Source organism: Hermetia illucens, chromosome 3 (assembly GCF_905115235.1).
Source record: "Hermetia illucens chromosome 3, iHerIll2.2.curated.20191125, whole genome shotgun sequence".
NCBI classification, from domain to species: domain Eukaryota; kingdom Metazoa; phylum Arthropoda; class Insecta; order Diptera; family Stratiomyidae; genus Hermetia; species Hermetia illucens.
The window spans coordinates 35090507-35115903 of record NC_051851.1 but is presented as its reverse complement, the minus strand read 5'-3'; the positions used below and the strand labels follow the sequence as shown (position 1 = coordinate 35115903).

Here is a 25397-nt window from a genome sequence, read left to right as displayed (position 1 = left end):
CCATATTCCAGGAGGAGATATATGCCATTTCATTGGCAACAGAAGAATGTCTGTGACAAAAATAGAGGGGTCGCACCATTCGAATCTGTTCAGACAGTCGGGCGGCATTATCAGCACTAAATGGCAACGACATATGAAGCTTTTTTGCAGTCGCTTTTTACTAGAGAAGACTCTTTCTTGAGTAGGGCACAAGGAATAAAAATTCACAAAAAATTGTAATAGTTCAATTTATTGCTATTTTCGTTAATTTGTTGAGAAAACTTCCATCAATTCATAAAGTATATTTGCTTAAATTTAGAACAAATGTCCGTGTTAACGAGAATTACGAACAAAAGCTTTGCTCGTCTTTTATAAACAGGCGATTCTAAATATGACTTAGTCTAGTGGAAATTTCTTGTTACGTCATACCTTCCTCGAGGTATCCTTGCTCTAACTTTTCTACTACAATTTTAAACTAATGTTGCTCCTTGCTTGCTTCGGAGATAACTTAGCGTTCATATCTTATACGACACAGGCACGATCTGAATGTAATTTACTTACACAACGCTTCACTAATAAAAGAGATACTTTCTGGACGGAATGTGATTTCACATCTATGGACGGAATTACGCTTAAATCTATAACTTGATACAAAAAAAACAGTCGGTTCGTTTACTGAGTAAACACGAGAATAAATATCAAATGGGCAACACAAATAAAATAGAATGGAATGTTATTGGACGTTATTATGTTCGATGCACTTTTGTAGAAATCCCAATCGAATACTCTCACTGGGTTCTCTGAATTTAGCCATGGGTTCCCACCGTCATCGAAATGCATTGGGCACTGATCTCTTTCACGTTCATATTCAGTCATGTCTATGGCAACGGCAGCTCCTTCGGTATAATTCCAAGAGGTGACTTCTTGTTTTAGATTGCAAAATGCTCCCACAGCTGAAATTATAACAAAGTAAAGGATGAGGTTTTTTTATTAATCGAGAAACTGATCTTTCATCACTCCAAGAGAAACGTTTGTAGTTATTCCTACGAAGACTTTGATCTTACCTTGAGACATCAACACCCTATTAAGATCAGCTCTCTGATACACCCAGCAACGATATTTCGATAAGGGATCCAAGTCGTCGTACGTTATCAAATAGGATCTGAGATTTTCTCTCCAAAAGCCAATGCATTTCATTCGGTAATCGGGGTCACCTTAGATAATTGAAAAACGGTTTTATATTTTTATATTCTGTCGAAGGGCTAAAACGATATAAGGTACGTACTGTAAATATCGACGGGTCTTCCCAAGTAATCAACTGACAAGCAATAGTTCTCATCGATAGCCATCTCTTTCTGATCAGTGTCGCACACGGATAAATCCGATATATTTTGTTTGCAACGAATATCAGGACGAGGACTCAAAGTAACACCTCCCAGAATTCTGTAAAAAAGTTCGACTTTATTAAAATTCCGTTAATTCGTATTCGATTTCGACAACACACCTTGTTCTAAAGGGATGTTCTCCACGTTGTGTGAAATTGAATTTTCCGGCAACAGGACATCGAACAGGAACCGGATTCCGTAGCAGGAATAAATCATAACGCCACGATTCTTTGTTCGGAAACTGTACCCAAGAACAGACTGTACTGAAGTCGTCTCGAATTACTGCTAAACCTTTTCGATAGCGTATTATATTGTGATGTCGAGGCATAAAGTCGAAGCAAATATAATCCTTTTGACTGAAAATATATAAATATAGTGTGAGCAAGCGAAGCTGAAAAAAGTTGAATTTTAATAACATAAGAATAGGGAGATTTGTATCGGACATCGAATTTCAAATATCCGATGACTCTGGAAATAAGTCATGAGTCAAATGAGGGTAATAATCACGGCCGAGGGTAGTGGAGACGACTTTGCCTCCTAGCCTACTGTTGCGGTTGCAGAATGTTTGTTTCCTGTTTATTCCTTTGTGGAGTATACTTTTTATCTTCAAAGAGATTATGCTTCAGCTTCAATATAATCACTCTCGAAGCTGTGGAAAAGTGATAAGCTTACATCATCATCATCATCAAAGGCGCAACAACCGGTATCCGGTCTAGGCCTGCCTTAATAAGAAATTCCAGACATCCCGGTTTTGCGCCGAGGTCGACCAATTCGATATCCCTAAAAGCTGAGACGTTTCGAGCGGAACAGTTTTTATAAGCTGAAATAGGCTCTGTTGGCTGCCAACAACCGTGCGCGAATTTCATCATCGTAGCTGTTGTCGGTTGTGATTTTCGACCCTAGATAGGAGAAATTATCAACGGTCTCAAAGTTGTAGTCTCCTATCTTTATTCTTCCCGTTTGACCAGTGCGGTTTGATGTTGTTGGTTGTTTTCGGTGCAGACGTTGTCACCATATACTTTGTCTTGCCTTCATTGATGTGAAGCCCAAGATCTCGCGCCGTCTCCTCGATCTGGATGAAGGCGGTTTGGTCAGGGTCAGCTAGTCAGTCTTATCAATTTCGTCGGGATACCGAATTCTCTCATGGCCGTGTACAGTTTTACGCTGGCTATGCTATCATAGGCGGCTTTAAAGTCGATGGAAAGATGGTGCAACTGATGTCCATATTCCAACATCGGTTGCCGCAAAGAGAAAATCTGATCTGTTGCTGATTTGCCTGGAGTGAAGCCTCTTTGATATGTATGTAGCCCATGTAGTTCTGGGCGTATGGGGCTATCCGACCTAGCAAAATAGCGGAAAATATCTTATAGATGGTACTCAGCAACGTGATACCTCTATAATTGCTGTACTCCGCGATATCTCCCTTTTTATGTATTAGACAGATAATGCCTCTATGCCAGTTGTTAGGCATTGATTCGCTGTCCCATACCTTGAGCACACGTTGATGAACCACTTGGTGTAATTGGTCGCCTCCATATTTAACCAATTCGACTGTAATTCCATCGGCCCCTGGCGACTTGTGATTTTTAAACCGATGAATTGCATGGACTGCTTCTTCTATTCTTGGTGGTGTACGTCGTCTTCAGTTGGGGGGACCTCCAACTCACCGATGTTCTGGTTGTTCAGTAGTTCATCAAAGTACTCAACCCATCGCTCTAATATGCCCATTCTGTCGGAAAACAGATTTCTCTCTTTGCCTCGGCAGGATGAACATCGAGGTGTATAAGGCTTCATCCTGCTGACTTGTTGGTAAAACTTTCGCGCCTGGTGCGGTTGCTCCTTGTACTTTTCGAGTTCACAGACTTGTTGGTTCTCCCAGGCTTCCTTTTTCCGTCTGTGAACTCGCTTCTCCGCTCAACGGAGTTCGTGATAAGTCACCGCGCGTGCCCGCGTTCTTTGAGAATGCAGCATTACTCGGTATGCGGCATTCTTCCGTTCGGTTGCTAGCTTACATTCATCGTCAAACTAGCCGCTCCGACTCCTTTTGCGGCTGGGGACAAGTATGTTTGTGGCCGTATCAATGATAATGTTCTTCAGGTGGTTGTAAAGATCATTTGCTGATGCTTCATCTCCAGGATCGCTGTTGACTGCGGTTATTGCGGCATCCATTTCCCTCTTATAGGTGTTGCGGAGGGTTGGGTTGTGGATGGTTTCAGTGTTAACTCTCACCTGATTGTCAGAGGGGATTTTGGGTGGTGTTGTTATTCGGAGCACCATGCCAACAAAACAGTGATCCGAGTCTATATAGGCCCCCCTTATATGTTCATCAAGGCTGAGAGGTGGCGGCGTTCCCCCACACGTGGTCAATCTGGTTGAAAGTGGTCCCGTCTGGAGAGGCCCACGTATGTTTGTGGACCGCTTTCCGCGCAAACCAGGTACTTCCAACAACCATTTCGTGTGACCCTGCTAATTGAATAGTCCGCAGTCCGTTATCATTTCTTTTTTCGTGTAAGCTATGGGAGCCCACGTATCGCCTGAATACGGGCTCCTTCCCTACTTGGCTGTTAAAATCCCCAAGTATGATTTTGATATCATACTTGGGATAGGCTTTGAGGGTTCGTTCTACTGCCTCGTAGAAGGTATTCTTCTCCGACTCTGCTGTCGCCTCTGTAGGAGCGTGAACGTTAATGAGGCTTACGTTTCTAAACTTGCCCCGCAAGCGCAGAGTGCATAGCCGTTCGATATGTTTTCAAAGCCGATAACAGCAGGTTTAATTTTTTGGCTGACTAAGACACCTACTCCAAGCACATGGTTTACTGGATGGCCACTATAATATATGGTGTAGCGACTCTTCGCCAGGAAACCAGTCCCTTTTCAACGCATCCCCTGTAACGCTGTTACATCAGCCCTATATTGGGACAGGGTATCGGCTAGCTGCTCAGCAGCTTCATCTCTGTCATAAGCTGAAATAGTGTCCCAAAATGTATCTTTAAAATATCGACTCTTCCTCTCTTTTTCCTGCTACTATATTTGCCGTTATGCGGTTTTTGCATGTACCTGGGCAAGTGAGACAACTGTTGAATTGCAATTCACACCAGGCTGAGTCCTGATATCCAGGATATTAGAAGCAGCCCTTCCCTCGATGAGAATATGCTCACTTTGGTTGATTGTTTGCCTAAATAATGAGACGTACGTTACTTTGAGACAGATGGAGCTTAAGACCACGCTTTTACTAACATATTGTTGACCTCAATAGGTTTTTGGCGATTCTGGTTCTTTACGATATGTACGAGGTTAGACAATTAAGTAATGAGACTGATTTTATTGCCGCGCTTGTGGTAAACCTGCAACCTTCAAATTCCCTTCACCGGCATCCTTCCCCTATCCACTGTTTAATTCGCCTGCTATGTTGTGTTGAGTAGACGTGTGTTTGTGGTGCTCGTCACGAAAATGGAGAAACGAGCAACGCGTTACGATAAAATTTTGCGCCAAATTGGGCGAAACAGCTTCGGAAACGTACGCTAAAATTGTAAAAGTGCATGGTGATAGTGCTCTTAGTCGTGCCCAGGTGTTTCGGTGGCATAAAGAGTTTAAGCAGGAGCGTGAAAGCGTGGAAGACGAGGCGCGGAGCGTGAGACCAGTCGAGGTGCAGACTGACACGAATGCGCAGCGTGTGTGTGCCCTAATCCGTGAAGATCAGCGTTGAGTATTTTGAATATTATTCTCGGAACTGGGTATGTACCGTGAAACAGTCAGATAAATTTTAACAAACGATTTCGGAATGAAATAGTTATGCGCGAAGATGGTTCCAAAGAACCTTTCTGAGGAGCAAAAGCAACATCGAATGACCGTCGCAGAAGACTGTTTGGAACAAGTGGAAAACGATCTCACGCTACTTTATCGATACGATAGGTTACCCTGTGGCTTTTTATTGTTCCCTAGAGCCAAATCGGTGGTGAAAGGAACCCATTTTGAGTGAATTACGGATATCAAAGCGGGCGTTGCGAGGGTATTCGTGGACATCCCAGTCGAAGCGTTCCAGAAATGTTACGAAGATTTGGAAAACGCGCTGGAATCGCTATATAGCTGCCCAAGGAAACTACTTTGAAGGGGATGGCAGAGTTCTAGAATAATTTTTAAATATACGGTTTTGATGGAATCAGTCTCATTACTTAATTGTCTAGCCTCGTAGGCTATAGCCATCATCAATGGCGCAACAACCAGTACTCGCCCAGCCCTCTTGGTATGTCTATATGAAATGATATATTGCGCTCTTTGGCGTTGAAACCTTCCATTGGCCCCTTACATGAGGATGGATAATTCCGTAGCCTACATAACAACGAAATCTATGAGCGACCATGTGGTTGTGGATATCCGGCTGAACAGGTTGCGGTGGCCGGGTCACCTAATTCCTATGGATGACGATGATGCAGGTGGGGATAGACTTCCCCATCAGGGCAATATCTATGGTAGAAAAGGAAGACGAGGCAGATCCTCCGCAAGATGGAGCGATCGCGTAGGTTAGGCCGCCAAACAGTGTCTAGGGATTCGAATTGATGGATCGGCGTAAAACCGGGATATATCGAGTTCCTCGTTAAGGCAGCCCTAGACCGGATACCGGTTGCTGCGCCAATGATGATGATGATGATGAAGACATATTTATGTCTGGAATTGCTAGCTCTGACGTCACGCTCACGCTTGGGCCGATCGTGCCTCTCTCTGACTTGTTTCGCGTTCTCGCTTGCACGCTCAGGCTGCAGCCGATGGTAATCGATTTATAAGACGTTATCACGTCTAAATGTTTGAAAAATCCTGTTCCGGATATGGAGACAAAATACCCAAAGTACAGTTACATCAAATACAAATGCACTCGCAGAAGGACTGCCGCCAAGTATTTATAAATACACAATTTACATAACGCTACAAGATTTCGTAAGGACATAAAGGTTGTGGTTGACTCTGAGACTGAGCGTATTCTGGAATAGCTAAGCTAACGATCTATGCAATTAAAAAAAGGTGATTCTAATAACTTCCTGTTGTGGTTTGCACTCTTAATGGATCCCCTCAAAAAGGTTAGCTCTCATAAACTTCATAAAATATTCCTACAGCTTAAATTAATGCTATGAATTACAAAAACAACCACTCACCATCCATCCACGGTCAGACGAGACATCATTATCCTGGTATCCCGCTGTTCTCGGCATACGTAAACCGTTCGTCTGTATCGCGCTTTATCCGGATAATACGTTTCTATGATATGCGTCTCGTTAATGAACACATCCGCATCAATATTGGCAGTGTTAACCCACTCTCCACTGAAATTTTGCGGCAGACGACACCCAGGCTCGACAACCTCCGCCTTTACTGGGGTGAGTTTCAAACGCTCGGGTGAATTTTCCACTGTTTTCAAAGTGTTGCACTCCGCCGTGATCGACACACCAATATAGAGATCATCGTCTCGATTCTTCAGGAAACATCTGTACTTTTCATCTTTACGTGATTCCTTGGTATTTGCCACGGCGAAAAAGTGATTTTTACCGACAAACCAATCGCCCAAACAACTGTATTCGACTAGACCATCAAATGTGCCCTGCATACCCTCGCAGCGACGATAGCTGATGTTAAACTTTTCATTTAGAATCAAGAACTGCGACCCGGCAGTTTGGCATGACTGAATTCGGGCTTCAGGCTTGTTACACACGCCGGTAAATCTGAATCGATTCTGTAATTAGTGGAAAACGGTGGGTAAGTTCGTGAAAACACTGCGTATTGCCGGAGTTACTTTTGAGTAGTTCAGTTCCTCCCTAAAAGGCGTAGCAAAATATCAAATATCTCACCTGATATGTGAAGTGCCAGACTCCTTCTAGCGACGAACGACAATTTATTGGAACGTAATTCTCATTGAAGAGTGTTATGAGCTGCTGGTCGGGGCTTATGCCTTTGCAGACATTTTCAATCGTGGGCTCCTCGCCAGGCGCCAAAGACACACAAGGACCTGCATTCGAAACAATCACTTTAACACCCTTCCACTACCTATTTTATAATCAAACTATACTTTCAGCTTTTTCAAATACATTAAGCGTCCTGGGGAATGTCTTAACGCAGTGGTAGCAACCTGTTTGGTCTTTGAACACGAACGTGTAGTCCGCACCTTCTTGACGCACCACAACACAATACCCGCGCTGGGACATTGTGTCTGCATCGAGCACAGTTTGGGTTGGTCGTCCCACTTCCCATGAGAACCAAGAACCACGCAGGATTTTGGGGATAGTACACTGGGCGGACGAAAGAGTTGCTGAAATAACAAGAATTTAGTCGCAAACTGTGTGGGTGTGGCTTACAGAGAAATTTACCTAAAAGCAAACATTTCAGAAAGATACACAATACAAGTTTCGTCAGATCCATTTTAACAGCATCACTGAATGAGGATAAGGGAAAAGTATTTCGGAAATTTGTGAAATAAAATGAGATTCACGAGAACTATCTGCGCAAAGAACGCCACCCTAATGTGATTAGTTGAGTCGTTTGTGGCCGTTTGACTCATTCAATGACAGTGACATTTGCGACAGCTTCAAAAGCATTAACAGGTGTTGTTTTGGGTTGAATTGGAAAATAGGTTCTCCATATTTTTATATTTGATGTGTTAATTCATACATGACTGCGAATATGTTTTAATATTACACATCAATATAATTGAATATTTTGGGAAAATATCGGGAATAAGTGTGGTTTTCATAATTTTCAAAGAAAATGATTCCAAAATAAGATTGAAAACAAAACGTTCATATGAGCTGGTACTACTGATATTTGTCTGACAGAATAATGTTTGACGTTTTGACTAGTTGAAAACAACAATACGACTTGGCTACCCACTTAATAAATTGATAACAAATTTTGGGTGATTCAATTTGCTGAGCTGCGGTCGAAAATGGCTGGGGTATCCATACAAGACATCGAGAGCGTCGAAGAATGCTGGGGGCCAACTTTTCGTTCCATATTAGAAGGTAAGTAACTTAGTGTAGTTTCCGGTTTTGTCCTATTTTCTGGCAATTTTCAGTGCAGACTTTATGTTTAAATTAAATTTCTACACTGGTCCTCAGGATTATTAGTCTAAAGTAGTGTATAACAAACACACACTTTCGTTGAGAGCATGAGGGTGGTGGCATAGAGTTTACATGGCGATAATGCACTCTCCCAGTCGAGTCTCTTCGGTCACTCGAACTTCATATAATAATATTCCAAAATAAAAGGACCACCACCTACGCTAAATCAAATCAACACTGGTAATAGTAGCAGAGGGTTTACCGGAACCATGCCATCTCCAGTGAGGCGTCCATAGTTGAAATTCTAAACAGACTAAAGCTGATGTTTTTTCCGTATGCAGCCGGTTGCGGCGGTGTAGTGAGAGTCATTCCAGAGGTGTTCAGAACACAACGTACACGAGGAATCAGCGGAGTTTTTTCTTCAGATCACTCAATGAATCCCAACAGAGCGACCAGACAGTGCGAGTTTTGGTGGATGACGCACGTGAATTTTGGGGTGGACTTTGAGGGTTTCCCATCCAGCATACTAAATTTTGCAGAGCCAAAAAGGAGGTTCGACGAGCCATAAGCTACTCAAAGAACTGAAGGGGCCCTGATCTGGATCGGGTGCAAAATTTCTGGTATAAAAAAATCGAAAATATACACGGTCGGTCATCAGTCGGCCGGTGATTTTCCACCCTTCCTCGCTGCGGGAATTTCCTATCTTCCCCCGAAAAAAGACATCGTTACTTGCTTACCAGCTCTCTATTCATAATGTCCATTATTAGTGGAAGAGTCAGTGCCCACCATGGGACGGACAACATTGTGTCCGAGGAACAGAAGGTCTGTCGGATTGGATTGTGGCGCGGCAGGATCCGCAGCATTTGAAATTTATTTCGAATGTTGCGGATGCGGACGGGTAGATGGCGCGCAACTCTCCACTCAATCATTTTAGAACTCGCCACGGCAGTGGAGAATTAGCGGTGAGAAAGTGCCGTTGGTTGGGGCAGTAAGGACCGCATGGAAATAAGCCGGGTCTTCTGTCTCCAACCTCGGCATAGAACAGATCGGGCCTGTGTTCTTCTAGAAACCAAATTGTTTAAGTGAAAATTAGAATACTTGAAGATACCTTTTTATTGGTGATAAACTGAAGCCCACACTTTTCAACTTACAAATAAAATTAAAGTAATTACACATACGTAGGTACGGATACAACAAAAGAATATGATCAATGTTGGGTGCGAGTGGCTGTGGTATGATGTCAGGATGCTACGTATTATAACAAATCAGATTTAAAGCTATTCATCCCCTACTCAGCATAAAATTTGTCAATTAGATCGCTATATTTTTTCGCGACAACATTCCGTTTGACTTTCATAGTTGGTCCTAGTTCTCCTGTAGGTACGGAGAAATCTTGGGGTAGAATTATGAATTTTTGGATGCATTGGGCATTGGAGATGGCAGCATCGATACCTTCCTGAATGGCCTTCAAAACTTTTGGACAAGGCCCGGCATTCAACACATCTTTTACGGTTTTGTGGGAGACTCCCAATGACTCCATCCATGATATTGACTCCTTGCTAAGATTGTCTGTTGGGTCTTCAGTTTCGGAATCCATTTCAGTCTTAAGAGTTACGAACATTGTTAGGACTTTCTTGATATTTGGCAATTCGGTTTTAACTAGGTACTCAATGTGTACGGGTGGTATGTTCTCCCCACCAGCTGTAATAATCAACTCCTTGATTCTTCCGGTTATATAAATGAACCCTTTCTCGTCAATGTATCCAACATCGCCAGTATGTAACCAACCATCGCTGTCCAAAGCCTCCTCTGTCTTCTCTGGATCATTTATGTAACCCATGAAACGTGTCTGCCACGAATGCAAAGCTCACCATGACCTCGTTCGTCAGGATTTAAAACTTTAGTTTCATCTCCAGGCAAGGTCTTACCAATAGTGTCCAGCGATGATATATCATTGGGACAAATGCAATGACAACCGGCCGTCTCAGACATACCAAATGCATCGCAAATCTTCAAATCTAAACTAAGGAAGTATTTTTTTGGTATCAGATGAGATGGGCGCGGCTGCACTGCAAAATGTCCAGCAACGATTCAATCCCAATGCACTTCGAATCTTGGACATAGCAAGGTATTTCGCGATTTTGTACTGGCAGCTTTCTGAGTTTTTCCCCTCCAGCGAGTTCATATGATGTTGTAAGCCAACGTCCTTGGCCCAATTCGACAACATCTTCACTCCCGTCGTCTGAGCCGAAATGGACATGAGTCGTTCCTGCATCTATAAATAAATAAATAAATATAAATAAATTTCAAATGCTGCGGATCCTGCCGCGCCATATCATCAAGGTGTTGCAAAGAGTAACTCATTATCGACTTGGTATTTGTAGGACAGGTAACTAGAGGCCAAGAAAATCTCTTTAGTTGCTATGTCTACTACGTCAAGGCTTACACGTGAATTTCTCTTTTTCCCAATTTGCGAGCCTCTGGATTCAATTCAACTTTGAATAACGGTTGCGGTATTCTGCTTCGCTTCAATATCACACTGACTGATTTCACTGCATATCCTATTTCAGTAAGTTCCTGTGTTATTTTATTGGGATCAACTTCTGGTTCAATGAATTTGATCATAATGCACAGGCCTTTGCTGCTCTTAAGCTGGTATGTGTAGAATTGTCGTTTTTCTGTTGCGGAATCTTTAGTTACCTTTCTAAATCCATCCTCAAAATAGATTTGTATCTTCGTCTCGTTGATCCCTCCCTTTCGATGCGAATAATGTGGAAATTGTTGTCCCCAAGTGTTGCTTGTAATTTGGCCACCAAATTTTTGTTGCTCTTCTCATGAATGTGAATCGGAGGAGGTGTAGCTTTAGTGATTGTTTTAGGCTCTTTATCAGCTTCTGGGTCCAAAAGTCCCAATCGATTTTCACTGAATATCATTCCGTGAGTTTCGAAACTTTTTTACCATTGCTGATTATTTTCGACGATTATGGACTGCGACGTCTGTTGATAATGGGGATGTAGCGACCGATCCCATTTGGTTTCGCAGTAACTAATCGACGAAGATGCTTCAGACGCTTTATTATTGCCATCAAACTCATTCAGTTTGCAAACGCCTTGGTGTCAAGCTGTTTCGAGCTATTAGCCTTTCAGAAATTTATCCCGTGTAGTCTGAATGTTTAATTGCTCTAGGCTGCTGTACAAGCGCGGTTGGGTAGGGATTAAATGATGTTTGATTTTGAATAGTAGTTATTGTTAAGAAAAAAGAATATTGACACCCGCTATGAATTGAACTCCGTGCTACCTGCCCACCAGTTGGCAATGTTCCCACGAAGCTACGTGCTAAGTGCGAGCTGATACACTTGATGTACTTAGTTGACAACAAGTTATATGCTGGCACTGATAACCACCCTAAGAGTCCGATGCGACTACCAGACATGTTCAGTCGTGATATTCGGATGGTATTTGATGTAGATAACCATCGACTACAAGCTATCTGGAAAGGTCGTCACGAGCAACATCCCGGACATAGCATTGGTGATCTCCACATCCAAGCTACGACCGAGGTACAAAGGTAGCTTTGTACTGATGAAGGGGGTAATTTGCCCCCGAAATAGATACTAGAGATTCTACTGATGAAGGGGGTAAGTTGCTCCCGAAATACATAACACATCGTTCAATCGGGACTAACTATGAAAACAACATTTTATCGGCAAAATTCTATATTATTCATCAACATAATCTCCTTCAAGGGTAATATAATCATTCCAAACCTTCTCTAACTTTTCAATGCCATGTTTGTAGAACGATTTGTCTTTTAACTCAAAATGAGCCTCAGTAGTAGCGGTCACCTCCTCATTTGAGCCAAATTTTTTCCCTGGAGCATCTTTTTGAGATCCGCAAAGAGCCAGTAGTCGCTGGGGGCCAGATCCGGCGAGTACGGAGGATGAGAAAGCAGTTGGAAGCCTAATTCGTTGAATTTGATCATCGTTTTGATTGACTTGTGGCACGGTGCTTTGTCTTGATGAAAGATGATTTTCTTCTTCTTCATGTGTGGGCGTTTTTTCGCTATTCTGGCCTTCAAACGATCTAATAACTTATGTAGTAGTCGCTATTGATGGTTTTTCCTTTTTTGAGGTAGTCAATGAAAATTGTACCATTCGCATCCCAGAATACGGACGCCATCACTTTGGTGGCCCACTGTTGTGTTTTTGCACGCTTCGGGCGGCTTTCACCGGTCGTATGCCATTCAGCTGAGTGCCGACTTGACTCCGGAGTAAAATGGTGAATCTGTGTTTCGTTCACTGTCACATATCGACGCAAAAAATCCTGTTTAATGCGAGTAAACAGTGCCAAACAGCTCTCCGAATCATTGATACGTTGTTGCTTTTATTCCATTGTGAGCAAACGCGGCACCCATTTGGAAAAAACCTTTTTCATAACCAATTTTTGGTGCAAAATAGTAAATGCACTACCAGTTGATATGTTCACCATCTTAGCTATCTCGCGCATTTTCATCTTGCGGTCACCCATCACGATTTTCAATACTTGCTTGGTGTTTTCGGGAGTTACTACCTCATTTGGCCGACCCGAACGTTCCGCATCATTTGTATCAGCACGACCGCGTTTCAAGTCAGCATACCACCGACAAAGGGTTGTTTTCGACAGAGTAGAGTCCGGATAACGTTTTTCAAGCCACTGCTGAGCTTGAACAGTGTTTTTTCCCATTAGAAAACAATGTTTTATCAACACACGAAACTCGTTTTGGTCCATTTTTTTCACGATTGCAAAGGTAGCGTCACTTTAACCACTATAGCTTTCTTGGTTATATTTCGAATTACATCAAATTTTGACACATCTTATCTGAAGGTTGGTACTTCTGAACCTTGGTATATAAATGACATTATTAGCGCCATTTCTACGCTAGTCCCGGGACTTATTGAACGATGTGTTATCTACATTGGAAAATAAAAATTGTAGTTTGGGGAAGCTACAGGTCTATCAATTTGAAGAAATCGTTCTCAAAAATCATCAATTGAAGATCTTGCCAACAATGGTCTTCTCAATTGAATCATTTGAAACAATTTCATTCATCATTTAGACTTCTGAAGAGCAAAATTTTGTTCACTAAATTTCTTCGAAAAAGTCTGTCTCATACCTCATTGATTCTTCATGAGATTTCGGCAAAAAATTCCGCTTATATTGTTGCTCCACCGCATTATTCACCTGATATGACTCAGTCTGACTTCTCGTATTTCAGAAATTCTAAAGGCCATTCAATCTATTGAAGAAATTCTCATATCGAGAAAAGACTTTTTGACATTATTCGAGGAGTAGAAAAATGTTGGTATAAGTGCATTGTATTGTGGCGAAGCGAACAATTTGTTTGGCGAACGCACCCAATTGTAAATGCTCTGTATAGAGTTGGTTGGCCATGTCTTCAAAGGAAAATAAAACAGCTTGAACAGTTGAAGTCACGAGAGTCAAGGAAAAGAGCGTGAAGAAAATGTTTCGATAAAGCAGACATCCATCAATGCATCCTCTCTCAATGATCACAAGTTTGAATTTGAATTGATTTTTGCATAATTTCATAATAGATTCGAGAACTGTTGTGGTATGTTCGCCTTGTGGCTTTGAAATAATTCGCTTGTAAGGAGTGGCCACCCTGTCTACTAGGAAAACTTGTGGATTTGAATTAATCGAGGGCCACTTGCTACGCACTTGAATGTGGAAAAGCTAAAGTGATGGACGACGCGATCGGCTAATTCAAAACAGAGTTTTCTCCGTCTTTGCCGCGGACTCGGACGACACTAACTTGTGCAGCCTCCGAAAAGGCTTTCTCAGTATTATGTCGGTCGTTGCAGTCGTAGTAATTAGCGTTGGTACTTTCTACTGTACTTGAACCGTCCAATCCAACCATTTTCTATTTTGTCAGCATTCGGACGGGAAGCAACTAAGTGTGTCCACAGTCTTGAACAAAAACTCCGCACACTCCCAGTACACGGAGCATTTACAGTTGAGTTTCGTAACAACAACCTGCGAGAATCAAGAAAGGACTCTCTCTTTGCAGTCGCTCGTAAGACCCAAAAAAAAGTCGTTATCGAATCGGAGCCAGACGAATAAACTAGCCAACTGGATAAGTGAACTCTCGCCTAGGATATGAAACGCAATTCTCGATTGTGAAAGGTTCCTCGGGGGTGCAAAGTACCCATCGAAAGTGAAGACTTTAAACAAGTGTCGACTTCAACTCAAATGCTCGAAGGCAGTAGGCGGAGCAACATGTTCAATTTTGGTAGCATGGGGACCACCGTTTTGGCGTAGGAATCCGCCAATATGGTGCTGCACAATTCGCTCTAATCGGTGTTACAATCGATGCTACACGGTTTTACTATGCTCTCGGACTGGATAAGAATACAATTAAGCTTCTCTTCGAAGTGCTCGATATCTGCTCCTACAATAGGCTGAAGGAGCAGTTCATTAAGTGCCAGCCAGTGAATGAAACAGCTAACTAAATCAATTGCTGACAGAGTTAGCGCTTGATGATCGTGTGCCAAGCTAACTGCTGCACGAAATGAAGCGGTAGATGGTGACAAAGTCGTCACCTGCTGCAGAAACTTTCGGAGAGTACACAAGCTATCCTGGCATGTGTGGATTTGGGGTCTTTGGACATGTTGGTGACCACCGAGGACGAAATTCATGAAGCCCATGCGCGACCATTGCATGATGTGGTGTCGCGTAACACGATAAACTAGCTAGCTCAGCTGCAGCAGATGCTGATAGCGGTAACAGCCACTGTTTTTAAATTGGCTGAGACAGTTGGTGCTTTACGTTCGGGAAATATGAATAGATACCGAAAAGGGTGGTTGTGTAGTAGATCGTCAGGACCCTCGACAAGTATCGGAGTATGCTGGTACCACTGTAGGTTTGCCGAAAAAGCAACAAAATGTACCAGACCCCGCACTTTCGCACGGAGTTCTAGTGACGGGTACTTTTTAATAATTGACACGAGTCCTTGAGCAAGTCCCCCGACCTAATGGATACACGCGCTGAAGCCTGGGCTCATCCCATATTCCGGAATCATAAATTAACATCTCAAACCTTAAAACTTGCAGCAGGAACTTTCTTGCCCATCCGCACGTGTGGCTGCAGGCACTTAGACGAGCGGTTTCTTGGGGCTTCATTATAGTGGATATCAGCCGCGGACTTCCTGTGCTACTATGGATTCCTAGTTAATCTGTAAACAGATCTCTCGTTGACCCCATTACAGGTCATTAGGAAAAGTCGCAATTTGCACGCCCAACAATTTTTCATCGTTTTTAAAGAAGTTTCCGACACATATATTTACGCGCTTCTCCAAAGATGCCGCAACATGACTACCGTAGTCTCTCTGAACCTGTTGAGCACCACGTCAACATTACTGGGTCCCCTATCTTTTGTGAGGTGCATACATTACGACCGCAGAAGTTCGCAGTTATACGGAAAGAGAAAAATGTTTTGCGCAGAGTATTTGTAAATCTCCAGATAGTTGTTGGTCTTTGCGACTGGACATGGTCCTTAAACCCAATGGTGAATAGAGACCTTATGGCGATTACAGACGTCTAAATGTTCAAAGGATTCCAGATCAATACCCCTTTCCAATCATCCACGACTTTGCGCAGTTTATCACAGACTGCCGTATTTTCTTGTTTTTGGACTTAGTCCAGGCATATCATCAAATCCCTGTAGCTCCCGAAGACGAGTTCACTGGGATGACTTTTGGACTGTGCAATACGGTGCAAAGTTACATCCACTCTATGCTATGAAACTTCTTTAGTTCGTATATTTGTATGATTTTCTTGTTTTTTCATCCTCTCCTTAAGGCCGATAGTACTCAATATTGAGAAATGCAAATTTTAACAATCGCAAATGAGATTCCTCGGCGAACTAATAACGAATGAAGTCAAAATGCAAGCTACTTCGAACTTTCCATTTCCGAAAACAGTTGCGGATATGAGAAGGTTTTTAAACATGTTAGACTTCTACCGTCGTTTCTGGCCCACGGCGATCCGGGATCAACCGATCCTTAACGTTTACCTGTTTGGGCCGAAGAAAGACTGCCGTTTGATTGCGCGGTCCCCAGAGGCTGTCCAGCCGTTTGAGACCACCAAACAACAGCCGTTATGGCATTCTCTCAGTGAGATGGATCCGCTAGCCATATTTGTCGATGCTTCTGGACGAAATCTGGCAGCCGTTGAGCTTGTTTTCCAAAAAGCTAAACCACGCTCAAGCAAACTACGTAGAGTGAGTTATTAGTCGCATATATAAAAATTAAATTCGGTATTTCCTTGAAGCAAGGTTTTCGCAGTGTTCACGGGCCATAAGTCACTCACTGTTTGCTTTGAAACGAAAGCTTGACAGTATATTTTGCGAGATCTAAGACAAGGAGCCAAACCCATATATTCCGGCCGATTTTCACAAGGAAGTATTTCACACTATTCACGATCTAACCCATCCAGGTATGCGGGCAACGAATCGGTTAATCACCGCAAAATCCTTCTGGTCGTCCATGAACAAGGACATTAATTCTTGGGTCAGACAGGGCATCGCATGCTAGTATGGTTTCAGGTATTGCTTCACAATCATCGATAGGTTCACATGGTGGCCTAAGGCGATACCTCGAGTGATGCCAACATCATTTTAGCCTCGACATTGGAGGTACGCCCGGAATGACCTCCCTGGCCGGGCTAAAGCCATTCTCCCCATACCCCGGAAGAGGGGCGTGCGATGACTTGCGGCGCTGAAACCCCTTCCTCACTAATTAACTAAAATTTTAAGAAGTAGTGTATTGTAAATAAAATAGCTACAGTTTAGGAAAATATAGTTATTTACATAAGTATCGTTTTTAAATTTTTTATGGTATTATCGCCGTGGAGCATATACCCTTTCCAGTAAACGACCTGTTCCTCATTTATTATTCGACAATCTACTCTACGTTTCTTCTTTGTCTTCAGCCTTTGTCCCGTTCACAAGCGGAGTGGGCTCGTCATGATCGGTTCCGCCATTTGGCTCTATCGAATGCCTGATCTGGGTGCAATCTCGAGTCTTTAAATCCCCATCCAGCGTATCAAGCCACCATTGTTTCGGCCAGCCTTTTGGTCGTTCACCATCGACTTCGATCTTCAGACCAATCTTGGCAAATGAATTCTCGTTAGCACAAATTGCGTGACCATACCATCGAAGACCCCTCTCTCGCAATTTGTCCACGATCGATGCAACTCCATAACGATCGCGGATATCCTCATTTAGGATGTGATCAAAACGTGTCACGACACTAGTCCAACGCAACATCTTCGTCTCCATTACCACAAGACGCCGTTCATTGTCTTTTATAGTTGGCCAGCACTCAGAATCATAGAGGGCGACAGGACGGACGACATTCTGGTACTTGTAAGCTTCTGTAAATTTGGGTTAGGATAAATTGTTTATATTACTTTATAGTGATATGTAACCATCATAATACATTTATTTTGATGTCAAATGATTAAAAGGAATGAGCAATGAAGCAATATTCATAGTTAGATACAAGAGAAGCTGATGGTGCCGAAAAGATCTTTAGTTGTACTAGGAAAAATCTTAAGCAATTATAAAAGTTCCTTTCCCAATTGCAGGCAATGCGTACGACTCGCTTTCAGAACAACTAGATGGTCGCATTCGCAGTCTCGATAAAGACATAGAGAAAATATGCAATTTATACTATCAAGGATTCATAGAATCCATTCGCGAACTTTTGCATGTGCGTTCTCAGGTTAAGAACTTGAACCAAGAAATACTTTCACTTGATAGCGCCCTGCAAACCGCCGCAACGCAAATATTATCACGGGGCAAAGAATTGGTGAGAGCCAGACAGATTGAAAACAACATTGCAACTGCCATTAATGGTCTATCAAATTGCTTGCCAGTACTGGAATGCTATTCTAAACTTCTTGCTCAAGTGAAGGAGAAGCGATACTACTCGGCATTGAAAACTCTTGGACAACTTGAGAATGACCATCTCTCTAAGGTGTCTAGTTACAGATTCGCTTCTCAGATGAGAGTTGAAGTCCCGAAATTGAAATCTATCATTAAAAAATCATCAGAAGATGATTTTCGTGAATTTCTAGAAAATATTCGAAAATTTTCACCGAAAATTGGTGAAGTTGCCATGCGACACACGAGAGAGTTACGAAAAAGAAATCTGAACAATGTGATCGGTGAGTATCACACTGAGAAAGAAAATAAAGACTACGAGGCCGAAGATGAAGAGCTTAGTGTACAGGATCTGATCGACTTTTCGCCGATTTATCGTTCGCTTCATATTTACACTGTTTTGAATGATAAAGAGTATTTTGAAAAGGACTATCGGAAGCAGCGACGTGATCAGGCTAAGCTAGTTTTACAGGCACCACAAGCAATGCATGACAATTTAGAGGCATACAAACACTACATTTACTCAATCGTTGGATTTTTCATTGTTGAGGACCATATAATGAACACAGCCAAAGACGTTGTGACACGATCTTATTTAGACGATTTATGGTCAGTGTCCTTGTCCAGAGCGGTAAATGTTATAAGTATGAATTCATCATCCTGTACAGATCCGAATATCCTGTTAAGAATCAAAAGTGTCATCATATTATCTATTTTCACTTTGAAGTCTTATGGGTACAACGTCAATCAACTTTGGGAAATATTACTTGAAATGCGAGATCACTATAATGAAGTACTTTTACAACGTTGGGTTAATGTGTTTCGTGAGATCTTAGACAACAGTCAATTCGTGCAATTGGAAGTCCAAACACAAGAAGAGTATGAGAGTATTATCGAGAAATTTCCATTCCATTCGGAACAAATGGAAACATCACAGTATCCGAAGAAATTTCCATTTTCATCAATGGTACCAGAGGTTTATCATCAAGCAAAAGAGTTTATGTACGCGTGCATGAAGTTCTCAGAAGAGTTATCATTATCTTCAAATGAAGTGGCGGCAATGGTGAGGCGGGCAGCCAATCTACTTTTGACGAAAAGTTTCAGTGGGTGCTTGTCGGCTGTTTTCCGCAATCCGAATTTGGCACTGATGCAGGTATGATTTTTTGAGGAGAAGTAGAAAAAATTCTGAATTACAGAGGAATACTTTTTACAGGTTATTCAAATTATCATCGACACACAGTACCTTGAAAAGGCTGGACCATTTTTGGATGATTTCGTCTGTAAAATGACAAAAACTCAACCGGGCATGCGGCAGGTTCCTTCAACGATGTTTCAAAGTGCTCGCGCTGAAGCGGAGATGCAAGTCTCGAACAAACTTTGTTTGAAGCTTGACGACTTTTTCGAGGAACTCGAAGGATACAACTGGCTTTTACCCGAACCAATTGGTCATGCATCGCCTTTCATCACCGACATGATTGCATTCCTGAAAAGTACCTTCCAAAGTTTTTCATATCTCCTCCCCACAGTTGCACAAAGCGCATTTAAGAAAGCTTGTGAACACATTGCAAATCACATTTACAAACTCTTGGTAAGTGAGGATATCAAACAGATTTCTACGGGAGCGCTACAACAAATCAGCCTTGACCTAATGCAATGTGAATTTTTCGCATCTTCTGAGCCTGTCCCTGGCTTGATAGAAGGTGATGTGTCGAAGTTTTTCGCTGAAGTGCGACAATTGTTGGATTTGTTGATTCTCGAAGAGTGGAGCACGTATTTGCATGATTACGGGAAACCAGAAAATCGTTATAATCTCGTAAAGCCTTTGGATATAATTGTTGTGTTGGAGAAGGTGCGTGAAGCGGATAGGAAAAATATGTTCTCCGTTCTGAAAAAGTCTGAGCGAGATAAGAAAAAACTCTGGGACACTGTACTGAAGCAGCTCAAACAACTCGCTGAGCGACAGACTTAAGTGTTTTTGCCTCTGAACGATGTTTTAGTGATAGTCAATATTATGTAGATCTAAGATCGGCTGCCGGAGAATTATTTATAATCCAACAGGCGGCACATTATTTAATCGAGAATAAAGTTATATTTATTATCTAACAATGAATTGTTGATATTTCAATGAAAGCCGGATTTAGAGGTAAATAATATGTTAAACATCTCAATTTTATGAGGACATTAAGTGAAGAAGTGAAAGGTTTTCACATTGAATACTTTTTGTCTATTTTAATTTGGTGTTATGAGGAGACAGAGTATCATTAAAAACGAGCTTGAACGAAATGCTAAGCGTTATCGTAGGAAGAAGGTCCATATTGTAAGTATCTGCATGTGCCCGCGCGTTCTCATTCGCCAAAATCATCTCGTTGTGACTTTCCGCATATAGTGAACCTTGCCCCTTTGATACTCGCCTCAAATGCATTAATTATAGTTGACAGTAAATTTTCGGAATTTGCTAATTACTTTTATGTGTAGTTGTGTTTTCCCGACGACTTTCTACTCTTATGGTTATCGTTTGGCTGCCACTTATGATACGGCGTTCTTTTGTTCTGTGTTGCCCTTAATACATGCAAACTTTTCAAAACTGTTGTGTGTTTAACTCTTAAGTTTAGCTAGCGTCTGATTTAAGTTTTTATGAAGTAATGCCTCCAATTTAAGTTCTTCAATTATTTTCGTTGTTCCAGGACGTCACTTATCTTCGACATCAAAATTCTTATTTTTGAAGCGTCTAAACGAATCTCCGATTGAGTATGATCGTCGTAAATCTATGAAACAATTTGCTAGCATTTCGCGCGAAAACGATGAGTGTCAACTTGGCCTCTCCCCTCAGGGGTCGCCAGCGACCTTTAACGGGTCGCTTAACATACGGGGTGTGACCTCCCCGAGGTGCCCGAGTAACTAGTTCTGACCCCGTAGCTGGCAGTATAACTTCGTCCTCGAGAAAGCTTCTCGGTGAAGAGCGAACCGCGAATGACCGGTACATGTTGGGACATACTGGGAGTATCCGGAGCCGTCGACAACTTTCTGTCGACGTCGACGGGGTGATGTGAGCGTAGCTCTGCCAAGGTGGTACTTGTGACGTGCATAAGGAGCCAGCCTGGTCGGGTAGTGTGCATTGAACCGGTGTTAATAGACCGCGTTGCTCCGAGCGAACGCTGATTCGTCCGTGAATTCCGGGATCAGCTAAGCGTCAGGCCTCAGGGAAGTGGAGTAGGGGCTGTTCCCCGGAGGGTACATCCGTTCCTGACTATTGCGGCGCAAGGGAGCGCACACGATGCGCTGGTTAGTTCCCCATGGAGAATATACATAAATTTATAAAAAATAAACGAAATAACAGGGAAGGAGGAAGAGCTAAGTGCGTTTGGGCGCAACACAAAAATGCGTCGTTCACCGTAGCGATCAGCGAAAGAGGCAGCGAAGGCTGACATACCCGATGTGACACCGGGTATGTCAGCCCTCATAAAGACGCAACCTTATCAAGTGGCGCGACTGACCGTGCGGAGATGGCAACTTCAATACCTGGTAGTGCTCCTGCTTCGAAAGAAAGCTCAGTCAGAATCGCTAGTCCTGAGCAGATGGATTCGGACACAAACCGAGTGCAAGTACAGTCGACTATTCTAGCTAGAGCCGAAGAGGAAAGGCTCATCAGAAAATGCACAGCAGTGGTGAAGCGTATGCGGTTGGCAACATCCCTCCAGAGGAACGTCAGTAAAGGCGTCAAAAACGGGCTGATGGAACTGGAGGAACTATTGGACCGCATCTCCTTCTATAGGGGAATGTGGAGAGCAGTGGAAGATGATTGAAGAGCAGAAACTGCCGCACTCCCCGCTGAGAACGCTGCTTGCGTCAAATGGACCGCAGATAGTCCACGCAAAGCGAACTGGGGAAAAAGCGGAAAGAGGGCGATGTGCCTGAAGGAGACTTTATTGAAGTAGTTTCCAGGGCCCAAAAAAATAAGACGAAGAAGAAGAAAAGGAAACAACGAACTACGCCGTCAGAGACACGTCTGTCCAAAGACAAGAAGGCTGCCAACCAAAAGCCGGGAGCAGAGAAGACGAGGAAACGAAGGAGGACTAGACCGTCGACCAGAGACGACTAACAATAGTACATTCTGCGAAACGGTCAAGGGGTAATTGGGGGAGAAGGCTTTTTTTTCCAGCCTAGAGCCCATGTGCTCTCTAGAAATCCGGGATCTTGACTGCCTCACCGAAAAGATCGAACTGGAGGAGGCGATAAAGCGTGAATGTCCAGAGGTAACCAATGCCCGGGTAGGTATCACCTCTGTAAATGCTTGAGGTCAAAACTCCCCCCTTCTTAATGTGTGATCTATCCACTGCCATTTCTACTTTGCGATGAAACGGCATATGGGTGTCAGGCCTGTGCGCCGACCAAGTTTTTCGCTTGTAATAGTGTCAGACCAGCTTGCTCCGATAATTCATTGCAGACAGGTATCGACGAAGGCTTGGAGCCTTTGAGTAATAGTGGGGATCATTTTCATTTGTAATTATTTAAACGATCCATTGGTGTGGCAAAAAGAGAATCAGAGTTGGTCGGAATGGAACAGAGTGGGAAGCTCTTATTGACGGGGCGAGTAGAATCGAATGTGCTTGAGCTCGCGCAAGTGCAGCGTACCTAGCGCTGTGAAAAAAGGGAATATATTATCGCGCTAGTGAGGGATGCGAAGATTACCGCAAATAATTACAACTTCACTACCGTATACCGGGTTTCGAACGAACTTGCAAGTGGTCGCAAGTCTTTCGTTGGCCCTGTGAGGGAGGTAACCGCCCGACTCTACATCTGAAGCAAAGAGCAGCTTAAACGGGAAAGGGAACACGGTTCTTAACCGTATGACATTTAGTGAAGTATCAAGTCTTGTGGATGAGATGGTTAGACTGCTCCTTAGAAGTAAAGTGGAATCATCTCAGTCATTCTTGCGGGGGTAGGGCAAGGTCTAATCGTCTCCCCGCAAAAATGTTAATCGCAGCCCTTGGAGGTAGCCACAAGGCAGAAGAACAGTGCGCCTAAAGTGAAAAGAAGGTCAGGTTAGTCTACAAAGCGATGGATTAGCAAACATTTATGTAAGTGTGACTAACTCAAGAAGAAACTCAACCTGGCCATCCAGCGGAGCAAGTAAGAATGTTTTAAGTAGCTCTGTTCAGAGGCAGACGTAATCCAGTGGAGGAGCGCTTATATCATAGAATCATGATGGGACAATTGAGAGGCTTCTCATCTCTGCAGATCACATGCTCTACCCTTTTATTGAAAATCATTCAGTGGTTATTCCTCCAGCAAAATGGAGGAATTGACAGCTTCAAATTCCCTCCGCATGTGATGACGATTCTTGCAGTTACCAGAAACGTGCTGTTACAGATCTGTGGTATTATAGACAGCAGTATCGGCCCGTGCCTTGGAGGTATACCAAATAAGGCCCTTAAGCTCGTCATGAAATATATATTGAACATATTCGCTAACCTGCTCGGAGTGCGCGTCCGAGTCGATATTTCCTGCATGGTGGAAGGGGCAGAAGTTGGGACTACTACCTATGGCTGGCAAGCCTTCAAGTGAACCATCCCAAACACAAAGGGTAGAACATTAGAGTGGGTACTCTACATGCTGTTAACAACCAACTTCAGATTGGTTGTATAGTTTCATAAAGCTAGATGGCTTGATCAACAATGCGGTTCACGGAAGGGGTAGTACTAATAAATATTGCATTGTAGTGACCTTGGACTGGGGTAATGCATTCTATCTGGCCAATTGGAGTCTTATCTGGAAGTTCCTGGCGACGGTTGGCGTTCCTACCTATCCCGCTGCCGTTGTCGATCACTACTTGCAAAAGCGGAGGCTCTAGTATGAGACCCATTATATACGCAAAGAAGACATTGTCTCCCGGGTACTCATAGAGCTTCGTACTGTAGTCACTGCCGTTGAATATCATGTAGAATGATGTATTTAATCTTCTGCTTCCAGAAGACGCCACGTTAGTGGATTACACCGACAACATAGCACTAGTTGTGGTCGAAAAGAATATTGAAAATGCTGAGTTGTACTCATGGAAAGCAATCAAAGCTGGCTTCGTTCGAGAAGGCTGGACTGGCACTTGTCGAGGAAAGGCATAAGTAGTCCCCATAAGAGAAACTACACTAGCCCTAGAACTGCAAACCATTTTATCGATTCTAAATGGCCGTCAAATATCTGGAAATCATGCTGCTCGCATATAGCAACACAGAAAGAACACTAGCTGAGAACAGATTCAACTTGATCTCGATGTTCAGATAAATGCATTCCCAGATTCTAGACATAGCAATGAAGGCCGAATTTAAAGTTGTTAATGCATTGGGCAGCATTCATACTTATACTTGTAGAAATTGATCAACGCTTTTGATGTTCTGCTCATTAATACAGATAGGGAGAGTACAATGAGCCGTCAGACTGAGAACATTGGTTTTTGTTTGTGTTTATCTTAAATCCAACCTTCCCCTCCCTTCCTCTGTTTCCAAATTCAGAGTCATTTGGCTAAGGTCAATGTCCCGGTGAGAGAGCAAGCAGATGTTATCATCATAGTCAAGATCATGACCGATAACAAGGAGAAATAACACTGGTGATAAAATGCAACTCTGGCGGACTCCGCTTTCGGCCTCCAAATCTTCTGAGATTTTACCCCGGTGCAGTACGTGACAGAATGCTCGGGCTGCGTAGAGCATACCAGATACACTCACTATTCATAATATTGAACACTTTCTCGAAATCGAATCGAGCAAGTGAATCGATGGTCTGTTCCAAAATTATCCGTAGGGCGTTGATGTGGTCAATGCAGGAGGATCCAGAGCGGAAACCAACCTGCTATCTGTCGATCAAGTTCCCAAGCGCAGCACTGATCGATATTCTCAGGCGGGTTACTTAGTGTAGTCCGATTAGCAAGATAACTCCCATACTATCGAACGATAACTTGGTGGGTAACGTAAACGACCATCAGGTGGTGATCCCCTTGGAGGCCGATGTCAGCGTCTCTCTTGTTAGGCACATCCATGAGGCAACTCCTAAATATATTG

At 43.0% G+C, this 25397-nt stretch overlaps 2 protein-coding genes across 2 annotated transcripts; one reads left to right on the top strand and one right to left on the bottom strand.

Annotated features, from left to right (window-relative positions):
• Positions 1-212: 212 nt before the first annotated feature.
• On the bottom strand, positions 213-7908 carry LOC119652258. Its single transcript, XM_038056239.1, has 8 exons — positions 7718-7908; positions 7420-7659; positions 7202-7359; positions 6512-7086; positions 1484-1720; positions 1265-1422; positions 1044-1193; positions 213-932 (listed from the first exon to the last, which is right to left on the bottom strand). The coding sequence occupies exons 1-8, from the start codon at positions 7767-7769 to the stop codon at positions 652-654; spliced, it is 1851 nt and encodes a 616-aa protein (XP_037912167.1). The 5' UTR covers positions 7770-7908; the 3' UTR covers positions 213-651.
• Positions 7909-8201: 293 nt separating this feature from the next.
• On the top strand, positions 8202-20455 carry LOC119651825 (exocyst complex component 6). The gene is made up of 3 exons (XM_038055616.1): positions 8202-8368; positions 18048-19498; positions 19559-20455. The coding sequence occupies exons 1-3, from the start codon at positions 8293-8295 to the stop codon at positions 20312-20314; spliced, it is 2283 nt and encodes a 760-aa protein (XP_037911544.1). The 5' UTR covers positions 8202-8292; the 3' UTR covers positions 20315-20455.
• Positions 20456-25397: the final 4942 nt, after the last annotated feature.